This window comes from Cydia strobilella, chromosome 13 (assembly GCF_947568885.1).
Source record: "Cydia strobilella chromosome 13, ilCydStro3.1, whole genome shotgun sequence".
In the NCBI taxonomy this organism is placed as follows: Eukaryota; Metazoa; Arthropoda; class Insecta; order Lepidoptera; family Tortricidae; genus Cydia; species Cydia strobilella.
This window is the reverse complement of record NC_086053.1, coordinates 5,665,986-5,692,823: the sequence shown is the minus strand read 5'-3', so window position 1 is coordinate 5,692,823 and position 26,838 is coordinate 5,665,986. Positions and strand designations below refer to the sequence as shown.

Sequence of the window (26,838 nt, the reverse complement as noted above, 5' to 3'; positions counted from 1 at the left end):
AATACATTTTACATTTTATATTTAAAATATGTGTTACATGGCACCTAAAGTGACGTAGAAAGTATTAAGTCCAGCGCGCGGTTTACCGGGCATGGGATTTGTGGACCACCAGGCGTGTATAAGAATATTAAAATTGAGATGCTTAACTTGAAACTCGGGGAAATCCATCGGTTAGATTATGCGATTTTGGTATTAAGACAAGGTAATAGGGTAAATAATTTCTGAGAGGGTCGAACGGATTTACCCTAGTTTGAAGTTAAGCGACACAAATGTTATACTTATGACCAAATAAATTCGCAAAAAATACCTAAATAATCTTACAGCAAAAAAGTTAAAACGTTCCTTCTAGAAAATTACTTCTCAATTTGCAATTGTGCTACGTAATTTATGATATATAATATCATAGAAATTCTTCTATCGCATTCTTACATCTTAATTCTGGCCTTTTTAACTCGAACAATCTTATTGATTTTTAAGAGATATAAGAGACCTACTTCACATCAATAAATGCAAACAATTTTTAAATAAAAAAAAAATCATAAATATAAAATGTTCATAAAATTAAATATTACACCATGAAATCCAACTTTATTTGTCTTTAGACAACAAAGCTAATTGCATAATTGCACTGGGATTGCGTTTCGGTATTGCATTATTGTCTTACAATACACACATTATATTATTAATTTACAACTAGTTAGTTAATCTTATATTCTAAATTCATTATAATTTATAAATGTACGAAATAGGAATCTGAATAACTACTCTAACTAATGACTCAAAGGGCCTAAAAGTAGGTTTCAGGTTAGCTAATAAATTGTTACATGCCATTAAAATCCAGTGTTAGATAATCCTTAATACCAAACAGAAACCGTAAATCGTATTATCAATCCGTATCATCGGAAGTATCATTGTACGGTGATGGAGGAAGATTTTCTTGGTTCGACATCCGTTTATTTTTATTCTGTTGGCGACTGCGGTACATTTTGCTCTCATCAGCACATTTAGTAGTTATACTGGTTCTGAAAAAAAAACGCATGTTAATTTCGATTTTAGAAGGATTAACTATGTTTTTACTTTTAAGTAAGATTACAGTACCTACACGTTGGAATTATTTACGGCCCGGGCCAATTATGTTATTTCTACTCAGAATCCTAATAGGAGAAAAAAAAATCCATAAAAAAATATCTTTTTGTCATTAAAAAATGGTAACGGAATGGAAATGAAAAATCTTGGTACCTACATAATTTTTCTCCTATTAGGATCGAAATGATTGTGAGTAGAAATAACAAGAATTTCCAAATTAAAAAAAATGTAGTGTACCACTGAAAATAAAATTGCCCTTATATGGGCATAGTTTTTTTAGGCATTTTTAGCTAACTTGGACTTATGCATAATGAAATGAAATGATTTATTTTGCCAGAGACATGGTTACATAAGGTGTTATAAAGTTTTAACACGCCAACAATAAGGGCATGGAAAGGAATTTCTTAACTTAAGCTATTAGTTACACTACAATTCAAAAGTCTATTATTAACAACAAAGAAACATTTTTATTCCTACTATTATATACAATATCTATTTTATAATTCGTTTAGTTTAGTACTCATACCTACACAGAAATTTACATTAATTCTCAAAATTTTACAAAATCAAAATTACCTACTTAACAATACAATAAACTTGGACAATGAATTGTCAAAATACATACTAAAAATGTTATATATAATAATAAAAAGATGAAAGCAGCATGTATATGACTTCAATAATAATATCAATAAATATTTGAGTGGGACTTACCGAACCAAGCTTGCATTAACTCCGGATTTTTCGACAACAACTTGCACGATGTCATTAACAAGTTCTGGATCGAGACGTTTCTTTGCAGGTTTGTTCGGGAATGCGGGAGATGATTTCCCGGTCAAAGAATGAGTGGCTAATACTCTACAAAATAAAATCAAACATAAGTATACTTTTACTACAGTTTAATCAAATTAATGAGTTAATAATATTTATGCTGTAAAAATTAATTACCGGCGTGTAAATACTGAAGTTAACAGTTTCCTTGTCGCGCTGGTGTGTGAGTTCCAATCAATTTGCTTTAGAACTCTAGCAGGCACTGTGGCGTATCCTTCTCCAATTGGGACCTGAAGATAATACGAATTACGGTTAAAACTGTAAATATATTCTTGTTGTAAATTAACATATCATGAACGAATTCATTAATACAGTGGATATGCATTATTTCGGCTGGGTGTACTATCAAAAAAAAAATGTTTATAATTACCATCTCATTTCCCTTGGGTTTCATCATCTCATTAATAGTTTGCTTGCTTGGCCTGTAATCATCGTTAGGCTTCCACTCTTCGTCAGATGCATCCGTGTCCGAATTTGGAGTATTGGCCTGCAAGCGAGAAAAAAAATCAGTGTCTAAATTGATACTAATATATATAAGTAACAAAAAGAAAGAAATTACCGTAAAATTAAAGAAATTACCGTAATGCAAGAACTTGTGCTACGCTTGTAGTTTCTCCTATTGTTTTGGATATCCTGCTGATTAAGCTGTTTGATCTTCAGCACATCAGTCGATACATCAGGATCCACCTTTTCAACTCTAGAAGGGTGTGATTTCTTAAGACTTTCCCGTAGTTGTTTGCGTAAGGAATGAATCGTCGCATACAATTCTGAAATTAATGTCTTATCTTCATCGGTTTGAGTTCCCTGATCACGAGTAATTTTCTGGTCTATATTATTCGGTTCAGAATGGGATACGTAACCGTTTAAACGGTTCTTTTGTGGAGTCTTTTTCGTCTCTGGTTGCTGTTTTATCTTGCGATTGTCTTGTCTTGAGTGGGCGGGTGTAGCGTGTCTATATTTCTGTGCATATTTTTGTTTTTTGTATGTAATTGGGTTAAGAAACGGACTGTTGATCTGCGAAAAGTACGAAAAATAAGTTGTTTATTCCTATTGTTAATGTAATTCTAATGAAATAAAATCTATTGAGTAGAACTAACTTACCTCTGAGTTTTCATCTCCCGAACTGATGCTTCGAACCGACTTAGAAGTATTTAGGGGCGTAGATTGCGCCTGATGTGCGGCCGTGGACTAAATTCATAAAAATATTAAAGTTTGTGAAAATCAATTATAAATAAACAGAATTCACAAATAAGATTTTATTCTTACCGGAGTCTGGGGAGTAGGCAGGCAGTTCAAAAACAATGTGGCAGCGCCCTCTATTTCCAACTTAGCACACCCCGGGACGCACTGAAGTTGTAGTAAGGCGTTGGCGGCGTCAAGCTCCATGACGGTTGTGTTGATCGACATAATGTACTAAAAACAAAATAATATTATGTTAAAAATGCGTCGTAATAGATTATATTCAATTATTCATCATATATTTGTATAAAATTACGAGTAAAATATGCAATCTACAAACTAACCTATATTGTTGACTGAATACATGTTCAAACTGTACCGCGCCTAATAAATTAATCTACGCATTTTTCATTAATTTTAATAGTGTACGAGTAAGAATTACAAAATCAAACCTATTGGAAAAGTTCGTATAAAAGTAACACTTAATCGATAACAAGAAATACAAATATACAATAGACATATGTAGAGCTTTAAAAAATATACGAATTTTTTTTTTTCATAAGAAATGTCTTTAGTGGAATTTGTATCATATTATTACTGCAATTTCGGAGAATTGACTCAACGTTGTATTTAAGTAGGTATCACGCGGGATCACGTTTTTACTGCATTTTGTTTATTTATTTATTTAATCTTAATAAAACTTTAGAAATTACATTTAGAGTGTAATTGTGTTCGAAAACTATTCATGTAGAGAAAATTACTTAATAAACGAGTAATTTAGTTAGTGACTAATTTTGACGAAAAATGATCGGTACATTTTTGATAGGATTTTTCTGATTTATAAAAAAAATATACCTACTTAAATTAGTAAGGTAAATACTCGCAGGATACAGGGAGTATAATCTCGGGGCGTATTTAAAAACGTAAAATTTTATACCGATTTTAGATTTACCATGAATAGAAAAAAAAAAAATTATAAATAAATAAAAAAGGTAAGCAAAAATATAACATAATTGCGTTTTTATTAATCCATGTAAATATTATGTTAAGTAATGGTATGTGCAAGTTGCTCCGGTGTAACATGAGCGTGACAGCCGAAGCGGCGTGCAAATACGCATCTAATGTGAACACCGCCATACACTTTTTAAACTTTCTATACGTACAGTAATTTAAATTTAATTTACACATACACTAATACCAAAAAAAAAAAACTGAATTAAGTAAATAAAAAAATCATAAGTAAGAGTAAGAAAGTACTTAATACTCACCCACTTGAGATGACTGAGAAAACTGCCCGAAATAGAATGGTCACACACACTATTGGCAACTCAGCAACTCACACTAGGTTTTAAGCAACCCTCTGCTGGAAGGCACAGATGTGTACTGAACGATCTATGCTAAATACTTCCTCATGTAAACCCTCCTCCCTATTGTTTTAACAAAATACCACGATGTTCACCCCTCCTAATTCTAGAGGCTTATTTTTCGAAACAGGTAACAAGTATCGTCACTATCGTCCATTGATAACCAGATGCGCCAATTGTTAAAACAGCTTAGTTATGTTATAAGATAATCTTTATTGGCCTCTAGCACTAAAGTAATTGTTTGGTATTTGGAAAAGGTAAACTTTTTACCTGGGGTGCAGTACTTGTGCGATGTGATTGTACCCGATATTGTATTTTCCAGCATCATGGTTCTTAAATGAAAAATATATAATTGTGTAGGTATTGATGGAATGTCTAGTTTAAATCAGACTTTAGTTAGGGGATAATTAATCATAGTTGAGAAAATAACTATTATGTATACACATTCTATTAGATATCTATTACCCTAGGGTATGGGCTTTTTATTACCTATCAGGTCAGGTGCTAATAGCACAAAATAAATGAAATTTAAATTGGTTGACTGCATTGAATTTTACCTTATTAGTTCTTATTGCAGTAATATCTATTAAATCAGTAGAATCGGAATATATCCACATAGAAGTTCAAACAGTACACGTTTCAATTTATATTTATATATACAGGGTGACCTTAGCCATTGGACAAGCCCTGAAATACCACGTAGGGTTGCTTCTCAGGAATGCTCTAACGTTAATATTTTTTAATTAGAACAAAAGACAAAAAAAAGCTTTGCATTAGTTTGGGTTTACGTCGCGTCGATTTGTGTTATGGTTGCCTCTAAATATTAAAAAAAATACGGTTCTTATCAGAAAAAATATTGTAAAAATGAAATGTGAATTGTGCTACTTTTATATTTGGTACCCATATGTACTTAAATTTCTTTAACTTACAATGTGCATAGGTATGTGAGAAATAAACAAATTTTAAATTTTAAATTTCTGTCATACATTCCTAGTCTTTCCTAGACAAAACATTTTTTCTACACAGTAACACAAAAGCCGATTCGTAGCAAGCAACGAAGTCGCTCGTTCATTTGCTCTTCGTAACCGAAGGAGGGTGGGACGAAAAAGGTGCATATCGCACTTGGGGTATTGCATTCAATATTTTTACCTGAGTTAATTCGGCGAACGGCTGCCACTGTCTTCCCTTTAGTCAGTAACTATTCGCGTCTTCACTCGTGTCTTGTGTGGCATTTTAAAATGTCGCAAAGATTGTGGTTGCTAGTGGAATGGGTGGACGAGCGTGACGTTTTCCCCAGTTATGGAGTGGTCAATGTTGGATCCTTGATTGGTAATGAAACGCAGCTACACGTTGGGAAAATGATATTTGTTCGAGATAAGCACGGGAATAATACTCGGCGGGCGCAAGTTATGAGGATATCGGGTGAGTTTTTAAATAACCGTTATCTAACTGTCATTTGAAGTCATTTCCATTATTAAGACGATAGTGGACGACCGCTTCTCGTTACAATTGTAGTCTCCATTTTCCTCTCTGGATAATGATATTATGGAAAACATTTATTCCACAATTTAATGTACCTACTTATAATATTAACCATAGTTATGCCCCTAAGTTTGAATTTCGATTTGCTGATTACCAGGTATAAGAGTTAGGAGTGAAAAACAAATTGCAAATTTTATAATAATAGGGAATATTACGCAAAATTGCGTAGGTGGCGCCAGTACCACAATCTGAGGGTCTATCGAGAAACAAGAAAATCGAAATTTCGTTATCTAACATTTCTGTCACTCTTGCATATTCGAGCGATAAAGAGGCAGGTAGCGAAATTTCGGATTCGCGTTTCCCGGTAGGTAAACAAACCGCCTGGATGCATCAATGTCATATTTTATTATCTCTGAAAACTTGTTATGTATAAGTTACTCTATGGTTTACTAAAAAGGCTAGTGGTGCACCCTGGTGGCAGAACATTGCAGTATTATCCCCTATTAAAAATCTAAATTGATCAAACCACCGCTTCGGTTACCATAGCTATAGCTAATATGTGGCGTTCCATGTCTAAAGGGTCCTTATGCTCCATGTGCACAAGGTGCCCTTCTCTGATGGAGTCACATATTTAATATAATGACAGTAGTAGGTACCTATTTAAATGAGATTTGTGGACTACCTACGTGTCTGTGGAGGAAGCAGTCGTCCACTATACTCTTACACAAATATATGAAACAAAACCTATATTAATAGTATAAATGCGAAAGTGTGTCTGTCTGTCTGTCTTCAGGTCTTCACCTCTTCACGCTTAAACCGCTGAACTAAATTAATTGGGCATAGAGATAGTTTGAGTCCCGGGGAAGGACATAGGATAGTTTTTTTATTTCGGAAGTCATTCCTAAAGAGGGTGAAAAGGGGGTGGAAATGTGAAAATTAATAAATTGCATGTTACTTGGTGTAAGCAATTAAGCATATTATGCTCAAAATTATTGCTACTAGATTTTATCCAGGCGCTATACTTACTCTAACTGCTGGAACTAATTCCACGCAGACGAATTCGCGGGCAAAAGCTAGTAATAAATAAAAATAATTGGAATGCACGAATTATACGTAATAAATGTGTCTTTGCTTTTAGTTTAGATTTTTAATGATTTGTATACATTTGTATATGGCTTTTAATTTTTTTTTTTTTTGCTTTTAATTCTTTGTTGTCCCTGGCATTATCACAAATGATTAATTTCATCTAAACCATTAATTATAATAAAAAAATTAACAACAATATAATACGAACTACCTACATTTGAAACATTTTTAACTCGGTTTGAAATAACAACTACACAATTGTGGCTTTCCATCTCAGAACTTTCAAGTGGAACAAGGTCCTTTTTATCTGAAATTCAAACAGAAACTCTGATAGAAAGGTCCTTATTGCACATGAAGCATATTAAGGACACTTCTCTGATGGAAAGCCACAGTTTTGCAACTTTCTTCAAAGCCAAAACATACGGGATGTGGAGATCCAGAGCTGTGTGTGTATTGGTCTTTCTTTACTTTGTTTCGCTAACGAAATTAACCATTCGTCAAATAAAAAATAACCCTTTCACCCACACCAGCTCGGTAAGGTTATCTTTATTCTTCAAATAACCGGCCAAGTGCCAGTCGGTCTCGCGTACAAAGGGTTCCGTACAATTACGTAAAAAACGGCAAAAAAATCACGTTTGTTGTGCTCCCAGCTCCACTTAAATATTTATTTTATTCTGTTTTTAGTATTTGTTGTTATAGCGGCAACAGAAATACATCATCTGTGAAAACTTCAACTGTCTAGCTATCACTGTTCATGAGATACAGCCTGGTGACAGACGGAGAGACAGACAGACAGCGGAGTCTTATAATAGGGTCCCGTTTTTACCCTTTGGGTACGGAACCCTAAAAACGGATAGGAAAGTTGCATTCTATCCCCTAGTGGCAAGTTGTTTTTTGTGCAGAATGGACTTTTAAGTGATGATTTTGAATGATAGGTAGGTAAATATTTAATTTTGGTTGGGTGAATATTATCATCGCGTTAGTGTGGTAATAGCTATTTATGCAACAAGTGCGGAAATCATCTTTACGCACGTGTATCATACAATGTTTTACTATGCATTGTGCGAGTAAATAAAAAAACATCATGGCAAATAAGTTTAATTATTAAAAAAATGAAAACAAAAAGCACTAGTGCGGAAAAGTGCTCTTTTCCGCACTAGTGCGAGAAAGTAGCGCCATATGTACTGTAGAAAAAAGTTGAAAACAAAAAGCACTAGTGCGGAAAAGTAGTCCTTTCCGCATGATATGGCTCCGTAGGAAACGCACTTTTCGAGCACATGCATTGTAATAGTTATTTACGATACAAGTGCGGAAAAGCGGAAATTCGAAACGAGTGGCGAATTACCTATTCGCACGTGTATCGTACAACGTTTTACAGTACATATGGCCCTTTAAACTTTCGACATATGCACGAAAAGTGCTCTTTACGCACTAGTGCGAGAAAGTAGCACCATATGTACTGTAAAAATGTTTGTGTTTCACTCGGTAGCAAAGTTTGTTTAACCCTTGTGTCTTGACTTGAACACTCGCAACGCTCAAGATTGTACTTTTAAAACACTTACTACGCTCGTAGTTCAATTTTAAAATTTTTCGCTTGCTCGGGTATCTATATTAGCACGTGGGGTCGGTGGGGTTAAACAACAACTCTGCACCCTTGTAAAACAAATAACTAACTATTTCCAGATAATAAACACTATGTGAAAGAACAAAAGAAATTGGTGGAGAGAGAGGATCATCAAGTGAAGAATGTATTATCGCTTTGTATGCGCACTATTCGAGAAATGAAATCCGGCACAATGGTAATTATTATAATAGATAATACATACTTCCTTCCAGTAGTTAACACACGAAAGAATAATTATATTTTTTATTACAACGTGTTTATACTGTTTATTAATAAGTTTATCTACACACATATCATAAACCCTCTATGATGCCTTCAAAATCCGTAAATAATGGCCAACATTAAAATAAACTGTTTTGTTTCAGCAAATCTGTGAAAATGTTATTATTGCTAAATAATAACATCGATTTCGGACTTCCGGTTCGAACGCCATCTTGATAGTAGCCTCGTGATTAATTCCTTTGTTTTTTGCTCATTAATATTGTTTAAAGTGTAATATCGATAGCTTTATTATACAATAATCTAATGTGGTAGTGTGCAGTGAATGGAGAATTAATCTCAAAGCGTGTTTAACCACCATTTTGGAGTCAACGGCCGGTAGTCCACGTGCTTCTCGTAAAATCCAGCTATCGGTTTTACGAGACAACTACAACAACCACCGAACAGGTTCCGGCTCTAAGAGCATTTATTTTGTTCCTACCCTTTTACGTGACATTGGCTACGGGCAACACCGCCCTCAAGTCCATCAAGAAAAGAACATCGATTTCGATAATATTATTTTATTTAAATTTCGAACATCTCTGAAAAACCATTGAAAAACAAAGAAATTTGATTTGACCTCTATTCTAATATCAGTCGAGATGACGTTTTATTCGAAATGAAATGTCAATTGCATTCAAATTTAACAAATCTCGCTTGTTAGTTGTTACATGGAGACTATATAAAGGAGCCAAATCTCTAATGATAAAAGTGTCCATCAAAAAACAGTAATTAGGCGGCGCCACCATACACCGAAATACTACCAAAAACAACCTACGTAATTTGGTCGGGTTATTTGTTGCCTTACATGTTATACTCACGTCTTAGAGCCTAACTAGCGCCACCGGAGAGATTAGGAACTATTATTTAAAGCTGAAAGCGGTCACTCTTGCAACAATTCTGCCATAAGAGATTGGCATCCTTTCTATACCAGCCATAAGATGTTAGTTGGTATCACGTTGGTATCAAACGATATGGCAATCGACCCCCACTCTAGTTGGTCTCTGAATTTAAAAAAAACTACGGATGCGTGACATGCGTGAAAAAAGATTTCTTTGCCGCCATTTGACGCGCAGTTTATCTTTTAATTAGTTTGTAAGTAAAAAATAATTTGTTTTGTTGTTTTTAAAGTAACTCTAGCAAAAGTTTCGTGTAAAATGTGCGTTAAAGATATTTCGGAGACGCCACCTCATATCCGCGAATTCCGCCAGAGAGCAACTATGCCCCAATGTCGGCTGTAATATGAGGTTAGTTAATATATCACGGAAAGTTTATAATATAATATGTGTGTAGATAAAGCAGTGTATGTAACTGTACATAATTAGGCATTAAAACACTCGTGTGATTCTATTATGAAACTCACTACGTTCGTTTCATAAACCCACACTCAAGTTTTAATGCCTTTCATTATGTAGCAGTCACATAAACTACTATTATAACCCCCGATGGAAAATACTGATGTTACGAGTATAATATAAGTTTAACATATGTGACGTTCTCAATCAAAAGGACAATTTATTTGTATAAAGATGCAAGCAAATTTCGTCTTTATCGTAAGGGACAAAGTGGTACTTTTTGATTGAGAACACACACACAGACACACACACACACACACACACACACACACACACACACACATACATATATATATATATACATATGTGTATATGTATGTATATATATATGGGCAAATTTTTTATTTGTTGTCGTTTTTTTTCGTTAAAATTTTGTGAACAATATAGTTTCCTGACAATATGTATACTTATGCGCATTTTCACCGTAGTGCTAAAAATATACTATACCGTAAGCTAGAAAACGTATGGAATTTTCGTACCTGAACGGAAAAATACATACATTTTTTGTCCCAAATTATAATGTCGTGCTATCCCACCCAGAATGAGGCTCTTGAAAGTTATCGAACTTTGTCAAAATATGACGGTTTTTTTTAAACAAAATAAAAATCGGCCCATCAATCTGGGTTATTCCCACTAGTTACCACCAAATTGTTACCAGTGGTAACTACTGGGATTTTTTTCCCACCTTTTGGTAACTACTGGGAAAAATAATTAAATTAATTAGTTACAAGGTGGGATTTTTTTTCCCAGTAGTTACCACCAAAATCTTGTTAGTGTTCAATGCTAATAAAAACAATACATATAAATAGTATAGTGTCAATATAGAGTGCTCTAATAAATAATTATAAGTCGATTAGTGTTTCAGTAAACTTCGATACACATGCGTGTAGCATGCATGGCACACTGCGTTCCGATTCGCACGTTGCTCCGAAGTTTGAGCGAGATAACGTTATGTTATGCGCGTATTAGGTTTAGCGACATCCCGCTCGATTTGCGAATCGGACGCAGTTTGCCATGCCCCTTAGCAATTTAATCCAAAACTTTAGCAACAGTTAGGCTACTGCAAAGCTTACCACAGCCATGAATCTAGTATAACTGGATCGGTCATGAGGAGTGGGGGAAAATGACCGAACGGGATAGCCTTATGTATTTTTCAGTAGGAGTAGCAGAGAAAGCGCTGTTATTGTTTGTCCTTGTCATAGTTTCACTTTTCCACCGCTGCCACAACCGAGGTTGTGGCAAACAAATAAGTACGTGACATGTCATGTTTGTTCGTTGCTTGTTTAATTGTTGTTGTTTTGTATGAAATTGTGCTTTCTCTTATGAAATATAGTGATGGTTAGCGTTTTGAATGCTTGAACTTTGATAAAATACTGGTGAATTGTTCTGTAATCGGCTGTAATAGCCGCTCTGAGCAAACATATGAGATCATAACCTTTCACACGTAAGTACGGTATTTTACACCTTCCTCTTAACGCAATATGTGAGAATAACATCGTAAAATTACGTTACACTCAAAGCAATGTAGAATCAAACGATTTCAATAAAAATATCACAATTATTTACGCAAATTAACAAAACATTATTTGTAAAATTATCCGCCCAAATTACGTAGGTAGGTAGGAGTCGGAGGTCAGCCATTTTTAAACTTCTTCTTAATTTAGCTGCATAACAATCATGTTAGGGATACCAGACGAAAATATCATAATTTTATGGGTAATTTTGACCTCGAAGTTTTTTCGTACTTCTAATTCCAAAAAATAAATAAACAAATGTTGTGAAGATTAAATGTGGTGTTCATTAATTGGTGTGATTGCGATTTGTGATTTCTTTAAATTAAAACCTATAATACATTTTACTTTACGTTTTATTTACTAAACATGTTTAGTTTTGTACCACCTGCGCGAATTATAAGAGGTATTTCATTGTTTATACGCCTAAAAAGAACGACCCATTGACATTTTGTTTAACAATTTTTTAATACCGTCAAACAAGCTAACTTTGCCTCCAGGGTAATCGCCCCAACGTGATATCAAATATTGGGGTAATTTTTACCAATATGGTATCCCCACGTTTATGACGTCATCTATGTCTATCCCTTACGGGCGCACGCGTATAGCTGGTCTATGTAATGCTAGGTCTATGACCACAGCAAACTGCCTATCTATATACCTACTATTGCTACAGTCGAGAGCTTGTACAAAAAATTAAATAATAAAAAGTATTTGTTCTAGTTTTCCGGGATCATGAGTTCCGATCAACCGTCTCAAGGAGCTTCGACTGGACCGGTATCATTGCCTCAAGTGGTGCCGGATACTGATAATACTAGCAGCGAAAGTGAACAGGAGGTTAATATTTATGTTTTATAATATGTATACTTACATCTTTTTTTATTTTATCGTGACCTGTGAGCGCTCAGCTCGCAAACTCTTTAGATAGAACCCGATACTGCCGACAAAGAGGCAGAAATAAAAAATCTAAAAACAATTTTGGACCCCTATTGTTGGTTTTCAAAAGTAACATTTATGTCCAAAATCCATTTCTTAATTCTTACAGATGCATTATGAAATCAGCCGACGTCATAAAAAGTCGTACCAAAATGCTTACTATCATCGTGATGCTTCCAACAGTCGAAGCAGACAGTCCTCTCGGTACCAGGCTCCAAACCCCAGGAGTCGCTCCATGATCTGCAGCACTCCAGTATCAATACAAGGCGCACGCATACCTGTCTTGACCTGCGAACAGAGCACCCAAGTTGACTTCGACGCGGAAGACCGTAAACAAAAGGTCGAGGAGATGGAGGTTGTCGTTAAAGGCCTCTACGCCCACTTTTTGGAATTAGTGGCTAGATGTCATAACGAGAATGTCCCATTGCCGGAGGGTGTAGTTGACCCTTTCGAGCGGAATGATGTTCCAGAACGTCAGAACGGAACGAGGTCACCGATGGAGCATCCCAACGCAGCGGGGGAGAATTTGACTGTGAACGGAAACCATGTGAAAGGCGAAGCGGTTTCGAATCCTAAAACATTGGAAGTTCGTCGAGTTTCAGCGCACACGACCAACACTGGCGAACCGTGCTATAATGGGATCGATTACGAAATGGTATCTTTTTTTTATTAATTTAAGAAAACATACAGCGCATTCAATATTCAGGGAGCTAGCAAAGTGTCTCACTGATGTGATGTGGTGAGGAGGGGGCTGATTCCTTAATTGCCCAGCGAATTTGCATGGCTACACAACGCGGCAGTGCAATCATAATCATAATCCTTGTGGTAAGGGACAATATGGGTAGCTTTTACTTGAGAACGACACATACCTATACATATTTTTCGTTAATTTAGTTTTTTTTCGTAATTGTGTTTTGATGATTTAATATTGTCTTCGGTTACCGCGATAATTACTCATGAAATAAAACTATGAAAACGGATTATATCGCGTATATTGAATTTATAATACATCCCGACGTTTCGAGTCCTTTACAGCGTTCGTGGTCAACGGGTGACTGAGGAAAAATTACAAAGTGCAAAAATACCCACATACTAAAAATAATGAACAATCATAGTCTATAAACTTTAAGGCTGGTTGTACATGCAAAATCGGTTCATAAGGCTAGTTATACACTACAATTATTTTCAAGTAAAGATATATATATATATATATATATATACGCGATAAAAACTACGCCGGCTCCAACCCTACACCACGGACCCGAGAAGATTTAATTCCCTCCTAAATTGTAGGAGGGTATCCCAATATGGGACCGGCAACAAATTTGTCCTACAATTTCGGAGGGAATTAAATCTTCTCGGGTCCGTGGTGTAGGGTGGGTGGTATTTGGAGCCGGCGTAGTTTTTATCGCGTATATAGGTATATATCTTTACTTGAAAATAATTGTAGTGTATAACTAGCCTTATGAACCGATTTTGCGTGTACAACCAGCCTTAAAGTTTATAGTCTATGATTGTTCATTATTTTTAGTATGTGGGTATTTTTGCACTTTGTAATTTTTCCTGTCACCCGTTGACCACGAACGCTGTAAAGGGTTCGAAACGTCGGGATGAATTATAAATTCAATATACGCGATATAATCCGTTTTCATAGTTTTATTTCATTTTGATGATTTATTTATAAATGAATTAAAATATTTCGTGTACACATATAAAATCACACCCCGAAAGTGCGTGAAATAATAAACTACCATTTCAGGTACCAATTGGAGCTGGAAACGCCGTTGTGCCAAGCAGACTGTTGAACGATATAGACTGGACATCCTATAGCACCGCCACGAGACAACTTCTGCAAGCAGTGTTTCCTCGCAGGTAAGTTTAAAACTTATTATCAATATTATACTAAAAATATTTCGGTGCCTACCTAATTATTTAGCTTTTGAGATTACTTTTTATTTTCATGAGTTAATGACTCAATCGATAAACTGCAAATTTAGCGTATCTAAGTTTGAGAATCGTAATTTGATGTTTTACATATTAAATGCATGTTTTATTTCAGAGTACTTGCCACTCATTCACTGACTGGCAAGCAATCGCCAGCCTTCATGAACATCCCGCCGAAGAAGCGGCTCGACCCTCAAATCGTCAATGACATCGTGGACACCGTTGCTGAACGCTGCGGCGTTTCTAAACGGCTGGTCAGGTATATAAATAATTTTAATTGTTATCGCTATGATAGCGTCGTTTTGGTTTATAAACAGAAAATATGACCACGATGGCCAACCGGGCATAGCCAGACAGAAAAGGAAATGGCGGAACGGGACGACTTGGATTCTACAATGAATGGTAGGTAATAAAAAGCTACGGGATCACAGGACCGAATGAAAAAAATGGGGGAGGCCTTTACCCGCCCATAGTACACTTAAATACTTCTTAGGCTAATGAAGTTGCCCCTATCGTTACCGAACCAATACTGGTCAAACCAACTGCGGTTTAAATCAGTCAAAACTGCTCCAGATGTAGTTTTAGCTAGTTTAAAGGTTGTGGGCATGTATTTCATCAACGTCCTTAGTTTCCGAAATTAGTAGACAAAACAGAACTTAATAGAGAAGCTAGCCCCGGATAAAGATAGGTATACTTACAATTTAGACATCAACAAAGTCCCTTTACTTAGGTATTTGCTATAGGTAGGTATCTACTAGATCCGGGCGTCCGAGTCTTTTGACACAACGCACACAAAAGTGGTATAAACCCGACTTTTTATATTCACCTGTAGGATTACTTCTGACGTGAACCTAGCTGTTTTGCTGCGTGCGCAGTTCAATAATGGTTTATTTCACCTAGAATTTTTTTTCGCAGAGGCAGCATAACGATCAAATGCACTGACGAGGCGAAGCTCTACCGCAACCGGCTGCACTACAGGCAGTCTCGCCAGCACCCGAACCAGGAGAATGTCCCGCCCGGACCGTCCTCGGACGAATCATCTACCGTCACCGAATAAATTCGTTGTGATACGTTGACACTTACTAATATAAAAATACGCAAATTATAATGAGCGCTTTTATACTTTATCGTGGTCGTCCACGTCAATAGCACATTTGACCGTTTCGATAAAGCAGGACATAAATCTACTAGTTTGAATGCAAATGCAATCGCTTTTAGTTTACCGTGGCCGGTAACGGAATATTGTGGACGTCTGATCCACGATAATTTAAAAACGACTGCACACGATATACATTTAGCGTCCCTGCTTTTTAGAGACGGTGAAACTTGGAGGCCGTGGACATCCACGGTAAAGTATAAAAGCGTCAATTCAATAATTGGGTACTTCACAATAATTACAAGGAATTAGCTCTTATTGTCCAAAGTAAATTAAAATACATAGATGTCATATGAAATAATAACTAATCATGACTTCTTGTAGTTGGGGTTTGGATCGAAAAAGCGTCTTGATATGATTTGAGGTTGACTCCTGAAGATGCAATCTTGACCGCACGAGATTATGATCTTTATCCGCAAACCAAACTTCAAACGGACGACCAGAATCATGTTACTGTCTCTTTCACTCTTGTTATGACAATGCAAGATGAGAAGTTTTATGACCCCGGTTCTCAGATTGGTTTACTCACGGTCTGGTTGAAGTCCAGCAAAAGCGGGAGGCATTTGTTTGCTAAAGTGATTTACTTAGGTCACATCCTTTATCATCCATTCTCATCTCACAAATAGCCGTCTCCTATTCGTGTAGGACCGTGACACATTCGATTTTAAATGAAATATGTTGGGATTTCACAGTTCCTTGGAACATATAGGAAGATTCCTTGATTCTGAAGGGTCTGTTTGACATATTTTGAGATGAACTTATAGTACCTAAAAAGCGGTAGAATGTCAAATTAAATCTAGGCAGTATCCATGATATTCACGATAGTTCAATAAAAAATTAAGTTCATCTTAAATAATGTCAGCTAACTTGAAAGTTCATTTTTGCGTAATTAGTCAGAATTTGTCAAAAGATGTCTTTTGTCTCAAATGGTTTTAAATATAACCAGCAGTGCCTTGCTCCAACGTTCCTACTGTTCAATTAACTACAAACCACGCCATACAATGAATAAAAATATAACTTCAAACACGTGTTTTCAATTAAGCCCAATACCTAATATACCTATAGACATTTTTCTCAAACATGCACAGAAATATTTGTCATTCGTGTTGGAAAGGTTGCGGAACATTATATGTTTATACCTATTCGTTATAGCCGGCAAATTGCCGGACTACGCCGGCAAAAAGAGCTGGAGACGCGTGCCATGACTCAAGCCACGCCGCTTTTTAGGAATTTTAGGTCATGTTACCTCGCATTCTTTGGGAAAAACGTTATACAAATACATACCTGGATCATGCGAAAACGTAGGTGGTTCCATCCTGCAAGGCATGAACACACTTGGTCGTTCGGTATGGTCATTGGTAGTGCTGAAGCTGCTGAGTTGCGCAACTACGAAAAAAAGAAAAACCGGGCAAATCCATGTGGTAGCCTTATTGTTATTGCTCATGTCATGGAAAATACACTTAGAATTTGTCATATTGAAATGTTCATTGCATATAAATTATGTACCTACGTAAGTGCTTACAGATTCTTTGGCCGAGTGGATGTCTTCAAACTCTGGCGCCGCGACTCTTGCACATGGCGCATGGTAAATCGATATTGAGGCACTTGCGCAACACTTGCGTAGATTATATGCATCGTGTAAACAACAGCAAAAAAGCACGCGTTTAGTAGCTTGACCATACGCGGTTAGCCAGCCACGCAAGTAACCAGCACAATCTGCGCAACTGAAGACAGTAAAAGCGCGGGCTACTACAAATAACTTAGGGATGTTGCTTGCGCAAGTAGCTCGCACCAGTTATATGTAAGACACAATTATACCTACGCGATTAACTAGATAAAATCGGACCATTTTAACTCTGCATGGCATTTTTTTTTTGTTATAATGGCTTTTGCTGCTAGGGCACTTTGCCAACGTCAAGTTTTTTGGGGACAAATCGAGGAGTGCACCTATGATTTAGCCCAGATGCATGGCATTTACAATAACAACGTGTGGAGAAGTCAGCTTAAATGTTAAATTTCTATGAAACGTGACGTTTATAGACACACTTTGTTCTATGATCTATCATAGTCGGTGCAGAATAGGCGTAGACAGGCTCTAGTGCATGTTGTTCGCGCATGCAGCCAAAGAGTAGTATAATATATTGGAGAGTATATAGTAGTATAATATAATGCAGCCCACATTTCACGTCAACATGCGCAACCTACATGTACCTTGTGCAAGAAAAAAAGAAATACGGAGCTCTGTTACGGTTTTATTTATGACTCAAACAAGTTCATGTTTTTATTTAAGTCAGTTGTCAAATGACAGTTGTCAGATGAGGACGACCTGTCAATTTTGTAGGTTATGGAATGGATGGTTATATGTAGTAACGTAGTCGTGTGTTGTGTTACATTTTACTAAAATAAAATAGTATGGAGGACGTCGAAGAGTCCGAGTTTGTGGCTTCCGAGCACGATAAGCTAGTCCATGCTATATCGAAACTAGACAAAACTCAATTCATTACCGAGCCAACGCGAAGTGAACCTACTAACCTCAATTCAGAATTTAACTTGATCAAAACTAAACCCAAACTCGATCTTACAAATGTTGTGAAAGTGTTAGAAGACACGTCCCACCATGTACAGATTAGTAAGAAGCTTAGAAAGAGTCAGGATAATAAGCAAGTACTTGCAAAGCCGCTTGAAAAGCCGCAAGCTGAACGCATTAAGCGAGCGACAGGTTACGAGCAGGCAAAGGAAAAAGTAGGCCGATGGGACCCTGTCGTAGCAAGAAGCCGTGCCGTAGACTTTGTCTCGTTTCCTCTTAAGCGTGTCTCAAACAAAATGCAGCCAACGCATGAGTTCCTATCCAAGTTTGAACTTAAGTCGAACCTTGAGATGGAGTTGGAGGAAATTGATCCGCCTAATGTACCAGTTGAGGAGGATGAAGAGGAGAAAGTGTATCCAATGACATATGAGGAAATGTTGGAACACAGGCAGCACTCGGCCAAATTGAGAGCACAACAGTCTTACAAGGCCGCAAAAGCTAAGAGACAAAGTAAAATAAAGAGCAAGAAGTATCACAGGTTCGTTTTAATTGCAAATAGGGTAATTTACACAATATTTATTGAAACCCTGTATCATTCATTTGTGTAATAAGTGATGTTTTTTTATGTAGGTATGTCAGTAAGACTGTAGCTGTCTGTCCCTATGTATGCTTAGATCTTTAAAACTACGCAACAGATTTTGATGCAGTTTTTATTTTTCAATAGATAGTGATTGAGTTGTTTATATGTATAATTTGTAAAGGTTTTGCGTAAATTAGTTGAACTACCCGTGCGAAGCCGGGGCGGGTCACTAGTATTGTGCCATTTTCAACCAAAAGGGTACTTATTGTCGCTTGTCAGTAAGGTGCTATTTCCATATAGCTTCAATTAGAAATCAACCTTATCGACAACCGACAATGTGGTACCTTTTGGTTGAAAACGTCACATTATGATTCTCTTTATAGCCCTCATCAGATAGAAATAGAATGCTTTATAAGTAAGTAAACATTTTATAATTTTAAAATTCATACGTAACTCCTAAGATAAATTGGGATTTTTTTTCAGGATTCTGAAGAAGGAAAGACTTAAGTTGCAACTCAAGGAGTTTGAAGAGCTACAAAAGAAAGACCCAGAAGAAGCTCTCAAGAAGTTAGAGGCTCTGGAGAAAGCTAGGGCTTTAGAGAGACATACACTGAGACACAAGAATACTGGAAAATGGGCCAAAAGCAAATTGGTTCGCGCTAAATATGACAAAGAGGTACCCTTAACATTATAGTCTTTGTTTTAATGAACCCTCTTATTTCGGCTCAAAAAGTGTTGTAAGCTGAAATTCTTGTTTCCGTGGCACTGTTTTTGGGGTCATCAATTAATGACGTCACAGGAATTTCTAGGAATTTTGACCCCTCCCCCTCTTTGTCACACTTGGTCACATTTGGCAAACCCCTCCCCCCCCCTAGTGTGACGTCACATTTTTTCAACGAAATCAACGAAAAAATAGTTGACAAAAGAAATATTAGTAATTTTATAACCCAAAATTGATTAGGAAAGAAAATTAAACAAATGAAAACGATTATCATTCCAACAACTTGTTGTTTAATTGTACAGCAAATAAAATAATTTCAATAAATTTTCGGTTACTGATGAAGTTAAAGTGACGTCACAAAGTTTGTCAGAGATAATGTCTAGTATTTTGGATGTTGTCAGACTAAGGGTTAAAATCATGGTACTGTTAGTAATCTTTTTTTATAATCTGTAATAACTATGGACCTATTTCTATTACAGACCAGACAAGAACTTGCTGAACAATTAGCAGTAAGCAGAGGCCTAACTAAAAAAACACAAGCCAATGATAGCACTGATGAAGAAAATGATGAGTCTGAAAAGATGCCAGATATCACTCTATCTCAAGACCCCATGAATCCCTGGATGATGAAGAGGTCAGATAACTCAAATGTTGATGCTGAATTTGATTTTGGTTACAAGAAATATGTCCAAGGCAAGACAAACAAGAAAGATGATAGTGATACAGATGATGAGCTAACACAGCATACTTATGGTGATAAAGGTAGTAAATCACTAGATATGCTTCTTTTGGGAAATAGTATAAATAGAATTAGTCAGGAAGACAGTGATGATGAAACTGAAGAAACTACTAAAATACAAAGAGAGACAACAAAGACACAAATTCCTAAAGCAAAGAATGGTGATAAAAATAAACCACAATCTCCCAATAAACCTAAATCAACTAAACAGAATGATGAACCAACAATTATAGAACACATTTCTAAGAAATCTAAGCCAGTGAAAAGAAAAAATGAAGTTAATAACACAATTTCATCTAAGAAAACCAAGACAGCTGTAGCTACTTCTAGTTGGTCTGTGGAACCAATTAATGTTCTCCCAGAGACAAAGAAAGCAAAGAGAGATGTGTCAGAGGCTTTTGAAGTTCTTGAAAAAAATATTGCAAACAAAGTTGCAAGTAAAATTAACAAACTTAAAAAAGATATAAAAAATTTGGAAAGGGTTACTAAAAAGTCAAAGAAAATTGAAAACAAACAAGAAGAAAGGGATAACCTTGAATACTTGAAATTAAAAAAACAAAAAGTAAAACCAGTCATAGATGAGGAGTTAATTGAAACAGCTGCCAATGCTCCAGAAGATGTAGAGGTTAGCAACAAGCCTCTCTGTGATATAGTGAAAATAGCACAAAGTGATGTACCTGTCCAAGAAAATGTTGATGCAAATATTGATCCAACTAGATTTATACAAGCTAAGCCTAAATATTTGAACTCCATTGTACCAGAAGGAGAAGGTGGCCATGATTTGTTGGATGATGATGATGAACAAGTTGTTCCAAAAGTAAATATTGAAGAGGTCTTTGAGGAAGATGATGTAGTTGACAGCTTTAGGCAAGAAAAAGAAGATGAAATAAATAAGGATAAAATCGAAGACATTGATTTAAGTCTACCTGGCTGGGGCAGCTGGGGAGGAAAAGGAGTAAAAGCCCCTAAAAAGAAAAAGAACAGATTTATCTCTAAACCTGCTCCAAAATTTCCGAGAAGGGATGAAAACAAAGGTGATATAATCATAAAAGAATTTAAGGATCCTAAACTAGCTGTTCATAAAGTAACCAATGTACCATTCCCATTCAAGAGCGTCAAGGATTATGAAGCATCAATCAGAGTTCCGCTTGGTAACACTTTCATTACTGAAAAAGCACACAAGAAGTTAATCAAACCAAGTGTTTTTACTAAGGCTGGTGCTATCATTGAGGCAATGGATGAAGACGAACTGCTTGACAAGAAAAACCAGACCTTCGGAAATGAGAAACTTATGAAATTATTAGGACAGAAATAAAACTAATCTACTTAATTAATGTTTTATTTGTTCTTACTTATACTCCAACTCGGATTGGTGGTGAGACTAATATGACACCATCCCCTCTCACGAATAACATGGGAATAGTCCGCTTTGTTGTTCTGTAGACTTCCTCATATGTTTCTTCATCAATCTCCACTGTTGTGATTGTCTCTTCTGCATCTCCTAGGACCATGTTTAGATGTTGATCATAAGCCTGTGACAAAAATATAAATAAGACAATATCTTCAATAAATATTTAACATACCGACATGCTAATTTAATTGTTTAAATCTTTGGATATTTATTATTTATTATTATTTCATTTTAGACAGGCAGCTGATGCTGGTACGTCTAAATCATAGTTCACTTAGCACAGTTAGCATAGTTTGTCTAGTCTATTTTTAAATTGATTAACACTTGCAGAGTTCACAACTTCTGAGGGTAATTTGTTCCAAGCCTTTACTACTCGCAATAAAGTGTTTGCCGATATTTGTTTTGTGCTTTGTTGTTATTAGTTTAAGGTTGTGTCCTCTTGTGCGCGTGTTTGAGTTTGCACCTATCATTGACATTAAAAATGTAATTTGGGAAGAAAATGTAAGTGCCACTGTCACCGTGCAGGAATCATTTAGAATATTTTATTTTATTTATTCAACAATTGTGCATTACTGGTAATTAATACTGCCGGGCTAGCACATGATTGGCGCTAGAGTATCTCGCCGCGAGATAGACTACCCGTCTTTTGCTAACTGTATGAATTAAAGGGGGACGGGTAGTCTATGTCGCGGCGAGATACTCTCGCGCCAATCATGTGCTAGCCCGGCTGGATCCATAATAGGGCCTGTAGTTTTTTTAACTAAGCAGACTGTAACTAAGGAAAACTAATAAACACGCTTCAAAGTCGACATCTTATTATGATCAACTGCAGGAATTCAAATTACATCATGAAGTTTACTGCTAATTGTAGGCAAAATTCAAGCCATTATTATTATTATTATTTCATTTTAGACAGGCAGCTGATGCTGGTACGTCTAAATCATAGTTCACTTAGCACAGTTAGCATAGTTTGTCTAGTCTATTTTTAAATTGATTAACACTTGCAGAGTTCACAACTTCTGAGGGTAATTTGTTCCAAGCCTTTACTACTCGGTTTGCAATAAAGTGTTTGCCGATATTTGTTTTGTGCTTTGTTGTTATTAGTTTAAGGTTGTGTCCTCTTGTGCGCGTGTTTGAGTTTCGAGCGAACAGATCGCTTAGTTCTGGACAGTCGTAATATCCGTTAATTATTTTGAACGTTTCGATCAAGTCGCCGCGTTCACGCCTTTTTTGCAGTGTTGTCAGGCCCAGCTTGACTAATCTTTCTTCGTATGAAAGTGACTTTAGTTGTGCGGGAATTTTAGTGAATCTACGCTGCACTCGCTCGATCATGTCAATATCTTTTTTGAAGTATGGATTCCATATCTGAAAGCCATATTCCAGAATTGGTCTTATGTAGGTCTTATATATCTTTAGCATTGTTTCGGTGGTGAGGATACGAAAAGCTTTTCTAATTATGTAGATTATAGAGTTAGCCTTTTTTACTATTCGTGAAATATGGGGTTCCCACTTGAGATCATTAGACACTATGACTCCCAGGTCTTGTTGGGTCATGGTTCCTGCTAACGCTACGCTGTTTAAAGTGTATGGCAACTTTGGGTTTTTGTTGTGCATGTGGAGGACTGTGCATTTAGATTCGTTGAGGTTTATAAGCCAGTCTAGGCACCAGTCCCTAATTCGGTTCAAATCTGACTGTAGTTTACTATGGTCTATCATGGGGTTTACAAACAGCTTAGAGTCATCTGCAAAGAAGCTGAAGTTGGATTCGATGGTGGTTTGTAAGTCGGTAACAAATATGCTGAACATTGTGGTTGAGATGACCGATCCCTGTGGGACGCCGCTCCAGACATCAAATTCGTCAGAAACACTGTCAGCGATACGTACTCTAAATTTTCTGTCGCTTAGAAATGATCCTATCCATTGTAGAAGCTTTCCTCTTATGCCAAAGTGCTCGAGTTTGGCCAGGAGTCTATGATGGGGCACTCTGTCAAAAGCTTTTTCATAGTCCAGGTATATCACGTCGATTGGTTCTGCCTTATCCAGATGGCTAGACCAGACCTTGACACATCCTAGTAGGTTAGTGACAGTGGATCTTCTCTTCATAAAGCCATGTTGTTGGTCGACAATTATATGATTCCTATCTAGGAATAGCCTTATTTCGTCGTTTATAATAGCCTCCATTAGCTTAACTGCTAGACAAGTTAGACTGATTGGTCTGTAGTTGCTGGGGTTAAGTTTGTCTCCCTTTTTGTAGATAGGTGTCACTAAAGCGTTCCTCCACTTTTGCGGCACGCTTGATGTGTGAAATGACTCCTTCATTATATGCGTAAGAGATGGTAGAATAGCTTTACATTTCTTTAGCAAGACTGCTGGGATTCCGTCGGGGCCCATGGAAGTGTCTTCACGTAGCTTCTTCAATTTGTTCCAAACTTTATCTTCCGAAATAGTGACGTCACATAAGGATTCCTGGACCCGAGGGCATGCAATAGGTGGTACCGTGTCGTGTGGCTCCTTAAAATAGTTACTTTCAAAACGTTTGGCGAGGGCATTCGCAATGTCAACCTCACTTGTTACTGTCTTGTCTCCATCATGCATAACACGGGGAACTGAAACTTTTGTGCTTAGTTGTTTTCTAATGTAGGCGTAAAACGCCTTAGGTCCGAGATTTAAAATGCGGCTTTCATACTCAGTTCTAGACTGCCTAGTTAAACTTAAAAGTGCATTATTAAGTGTTCTGTAGTGCTTGTAATCATCTCTGCATCCTGTAAGTACATATTTGTCCCATGCCTTTCGTTTGTCCTGTATTTTTTTGTTTTATATTCTTGTCAATCCAAGGTTTCAGTGGTGGTTTGCGCGGTGGCCTCACGTTCGGTGTGTGCTTGTTGGCCACCTCGAGGAAGGTGGATTCAAATGCTTCCCATTTGCAGTTAGTTGTATTATGTGTGCTTACTAAATTTAAAAGATTGCGTTCATATAAGGCCAAGTCTACACTCTCTGTGTCTGTTTTGAAGTAGTTTTTCCTGTTCGATTTTATACTTTTACTTAATGTATTATTGTTTTCTATTTGCATTGACAGTAGCAAGAAATCATGATCGGATTTGCCCACAGGCGGTTGGTGTTTAACAGCTGTAATAAGGTTTTCGTCGTTCGTCATGACCAGATCAATAAGGGAAGACCGGTTGCCTTCTCTGTGTCGAGTGGGTTTTTGGACCAATTGATACAGATTGCTTTGTACGAACATTTCCTCAAACATATACTCTCTTCTATTGTCGCTATGTTGAATGTTTGCTAATGGCCAGGTTATCTCACGGTAATTAAAATCTCCAGTAATGATGACGTTACACGATGTGGACGCAGAGGATATCTCACTTATCAACATTTTTTCTTCATTTATACAAGAATCTTCTGGTCGATAGATGCATGCAAATAAGAATTTGTATTGGTTTAAATTTATATCTAACCATAGCGTGTCAATAGACTGGAGAGAAGAGTAGCTGGTATTTACTTTAGCTAGTATTTGTAATCCACATACCTCCTGAGCAACATACACAGCGATGCCTCCGCCTCTTCTGTCAACCCGGTCCTTCCTGTATAGATCATAACCCGGAATACTCACTAAGTTATTGGGTATATTCACATTTAACCATGTTTCAGTCACAGCTATGATTATCGGCTTGGGTTTACATGTAAGAACACGAGTATGAAGTAGGTCGAATTTAGGTTGTAACGAGCCTAGGTTAGTGTATATAATGATATTGTCTAAGATAGGTAGAATTGTATTGTTTTGTTTGCATGTTGTTGTTTGTTTTGGTGTTATTGTTGGGTGGCTTGGTTTTTTGATGAAGTTATTATTTTAGGGCAACCGTTTATGAATTTAATTGTAAGGTTTTCCTCTCCTTCATTGGTGCGTTCCTCCAATTCTGTGCGTAGAATTTTTAGGTATTCTTGTTGTGAAGGTGTTTGGTCAGACTTGATGTTCTTGCCATTAGAGTGCCTGCCTTTGTTTTTAAGAATCTTCAGTGCGTCTCAAGGATTTTCAAGAGATGTTCAAGCGCAACAACAGCGATCGTCTGAGAGGTCATCACTTAAAGCTAGAAAGGCATAGGTCTCACAGTAACCCTTACAAACACTTTCTGAGCAACCGAGTAGTAAGGGCTTGGAACAAACTCCCGGAAGACGTAGTTTCAGCACAAAATGTGAACCAGTTTAAAAATAAATTAGACAAGCATAACACTACATCTAATACTCGTTCATGATATATATCTTTATGATTACTGGATACAGGCCTGTCAGTTGCCATAACTGCCTGCCTGCTTATTAAATAATAAATAAATAAAATTAATAAAATCATTTAGTACTCAAACCTACATGCAGTTTGCCACGAAGTTCTCGTTCATTACGCATTTTTACATATATTCTTTCATCTAAGCTTAGCCTTATAAGATCTAATGGCTCCTTCACAGTCATTACCGATACCTGAAACAAGGCATATCCAATTAAGTAAACAGTAAAAAACCAAAAGTCAGACTCGCCCACCGAAGGTTCCGTACTATTTTAAGTATTTGTTGTTATAGCGGGAACAGAAATAGTGAAAATTTCAACTTTCTAGCTATCACGGTTCATGAGATACAGCCTGGTGACAGACGGACAGAGGAGTCTTAGTAATAGGGTCCCGTTTTTAGCCTTTGGGTACGCAACCCTAAAAAAGAGCGTGTACAAAGTATAAAATCAGATAAAACAGCAGTATAAAACACCATAAATTGGCTTGAAGCCTTTGATAAATAAGAAATAAACAAAAAGAACTCTAGTGTAATATTTATGGAAAAATAAACAAATATGTTCAAACCATCAACCTACATTTTCACCATCATCTGCCATGATTTAAAGATGATTCTGTAAAGTTGGCAAGTACAGAAGAGGAAGCTTAACGAATAAAATTCAGTCACCGACACTGGAGAAGTGATTATTTTTTTACAACAAACGTATTATTTCTTGGTTATATTCGTTACTCGGAGCAAAGCATTTGCCGCTAGTCCTAGCCGAAGAAG

At 36.5% G+C, this 26,838-nt stretch overlaps 4 protein-coding genes across 4 annotated transcripts; 2 read left to right on the top strand and 2 right to left on the bottom strand.

Annotated features, from left to right (window-relative positions):
- Positions 1 to 634: 634 nt before the first annotated feature.
- Positions 635 to 3,324, bottom strand: LOC134746894 (early boundary activity protein 1-like). The gene is made up of 6 exons (XM_063681465.1): positions 3,184 to 3,324; positions 2,497 to 2,931; positions 2,288 to 2,404; positions 2,035 to 2,147; positions 1,801 to 1,944; positions 635 to 1,022 (listed from the first exon to the last, which is right to left on the bottom strand). Exons 1-6 carry the CDS (start codon positions 3,322 to 3,324, stop codon positions 887 to 889), a joined length of 1,086 nt encoding a protein of 361 aa, XP_063537535.1. The 3' UTR covers positions 635 to 886.
- A 2,202-nt stretch (positions 3,325 to 5,526) lies between these two features.
- On the top strand, positions 5,527 to 16,830 carry LOC134746549 (uncharacterized). Its single transcript, XM_063680961.1, has 7 exons — positions 5,527 to 5,882; positions 8,712 to 8,827; positions 12,500 to 12,613; positions 12,822 to 13,367; positions 14,472 to 14,584; positions 14,772 to 14,915; positions 15,572 to 16,830. The coding sequence occupies exons 1-7, from the start codon at positions 5,699 to 5,701 to the stop codon at positions 15,711 to 15,713; spliced, it is 1,359 nt and encodes a 452-aa protein (XP_063537031.1). The 5' UTR covers positions 5,527 to 5,698; the 3' UTR covers positions 15,714 to 16,830.
- Positions 16,831 to 18,148: 1,318 nt separating this feature from the next.
- LOC134746547 (U3 small nucleolar RNA-associated protein 14 homolog A) lies at positions 18,149 to 21,709 on the top strand. The gene is made up of 3 exons (XM_063680959.1): positions 18,149 to 18,877; positions 19,403 to 19,595; positions 20,120 to 21,709. Exons 1-3 carry the CDS (start codon positions 18,225 to 18,227, stop codon positions 21,692 to 21,694), a joined length of 2,421 nt encoding a protein of 806 aa, XP_063537029.1. The 5' UTR covers positions 18,149 to 18,224; the 3' UTR covers positions 21,695 to 21,709.
- On the bottom strand, positions 21,705 to 26,826 carry LOC134746548 (U6 snRNA-associated Sm-like protein LSm3). The gene is made up of 3 exons (XM_063680960.1): positions 26,648 to 26,826; positions 26,159 to 26,266; positions 21,705 to 21,911 (listed from the first exon to the last, which is right to left on the bottom strand). The coding sequence occupies exons 1-3, from the start codon at positions 26,666 to 26,668 to the stop codon at positions 21,732 to 21,734; spliced, it is 309 nt and encodes a 102-aa protein (XP_063537030.1). The 5' UTR covers positions 26,669 to 26,826; the 3' UTR covers positions 21,705 to 21,731.
- Between the last annotated feature and the right edge of the window lie 12 nt (positions 26,827 to 26,838).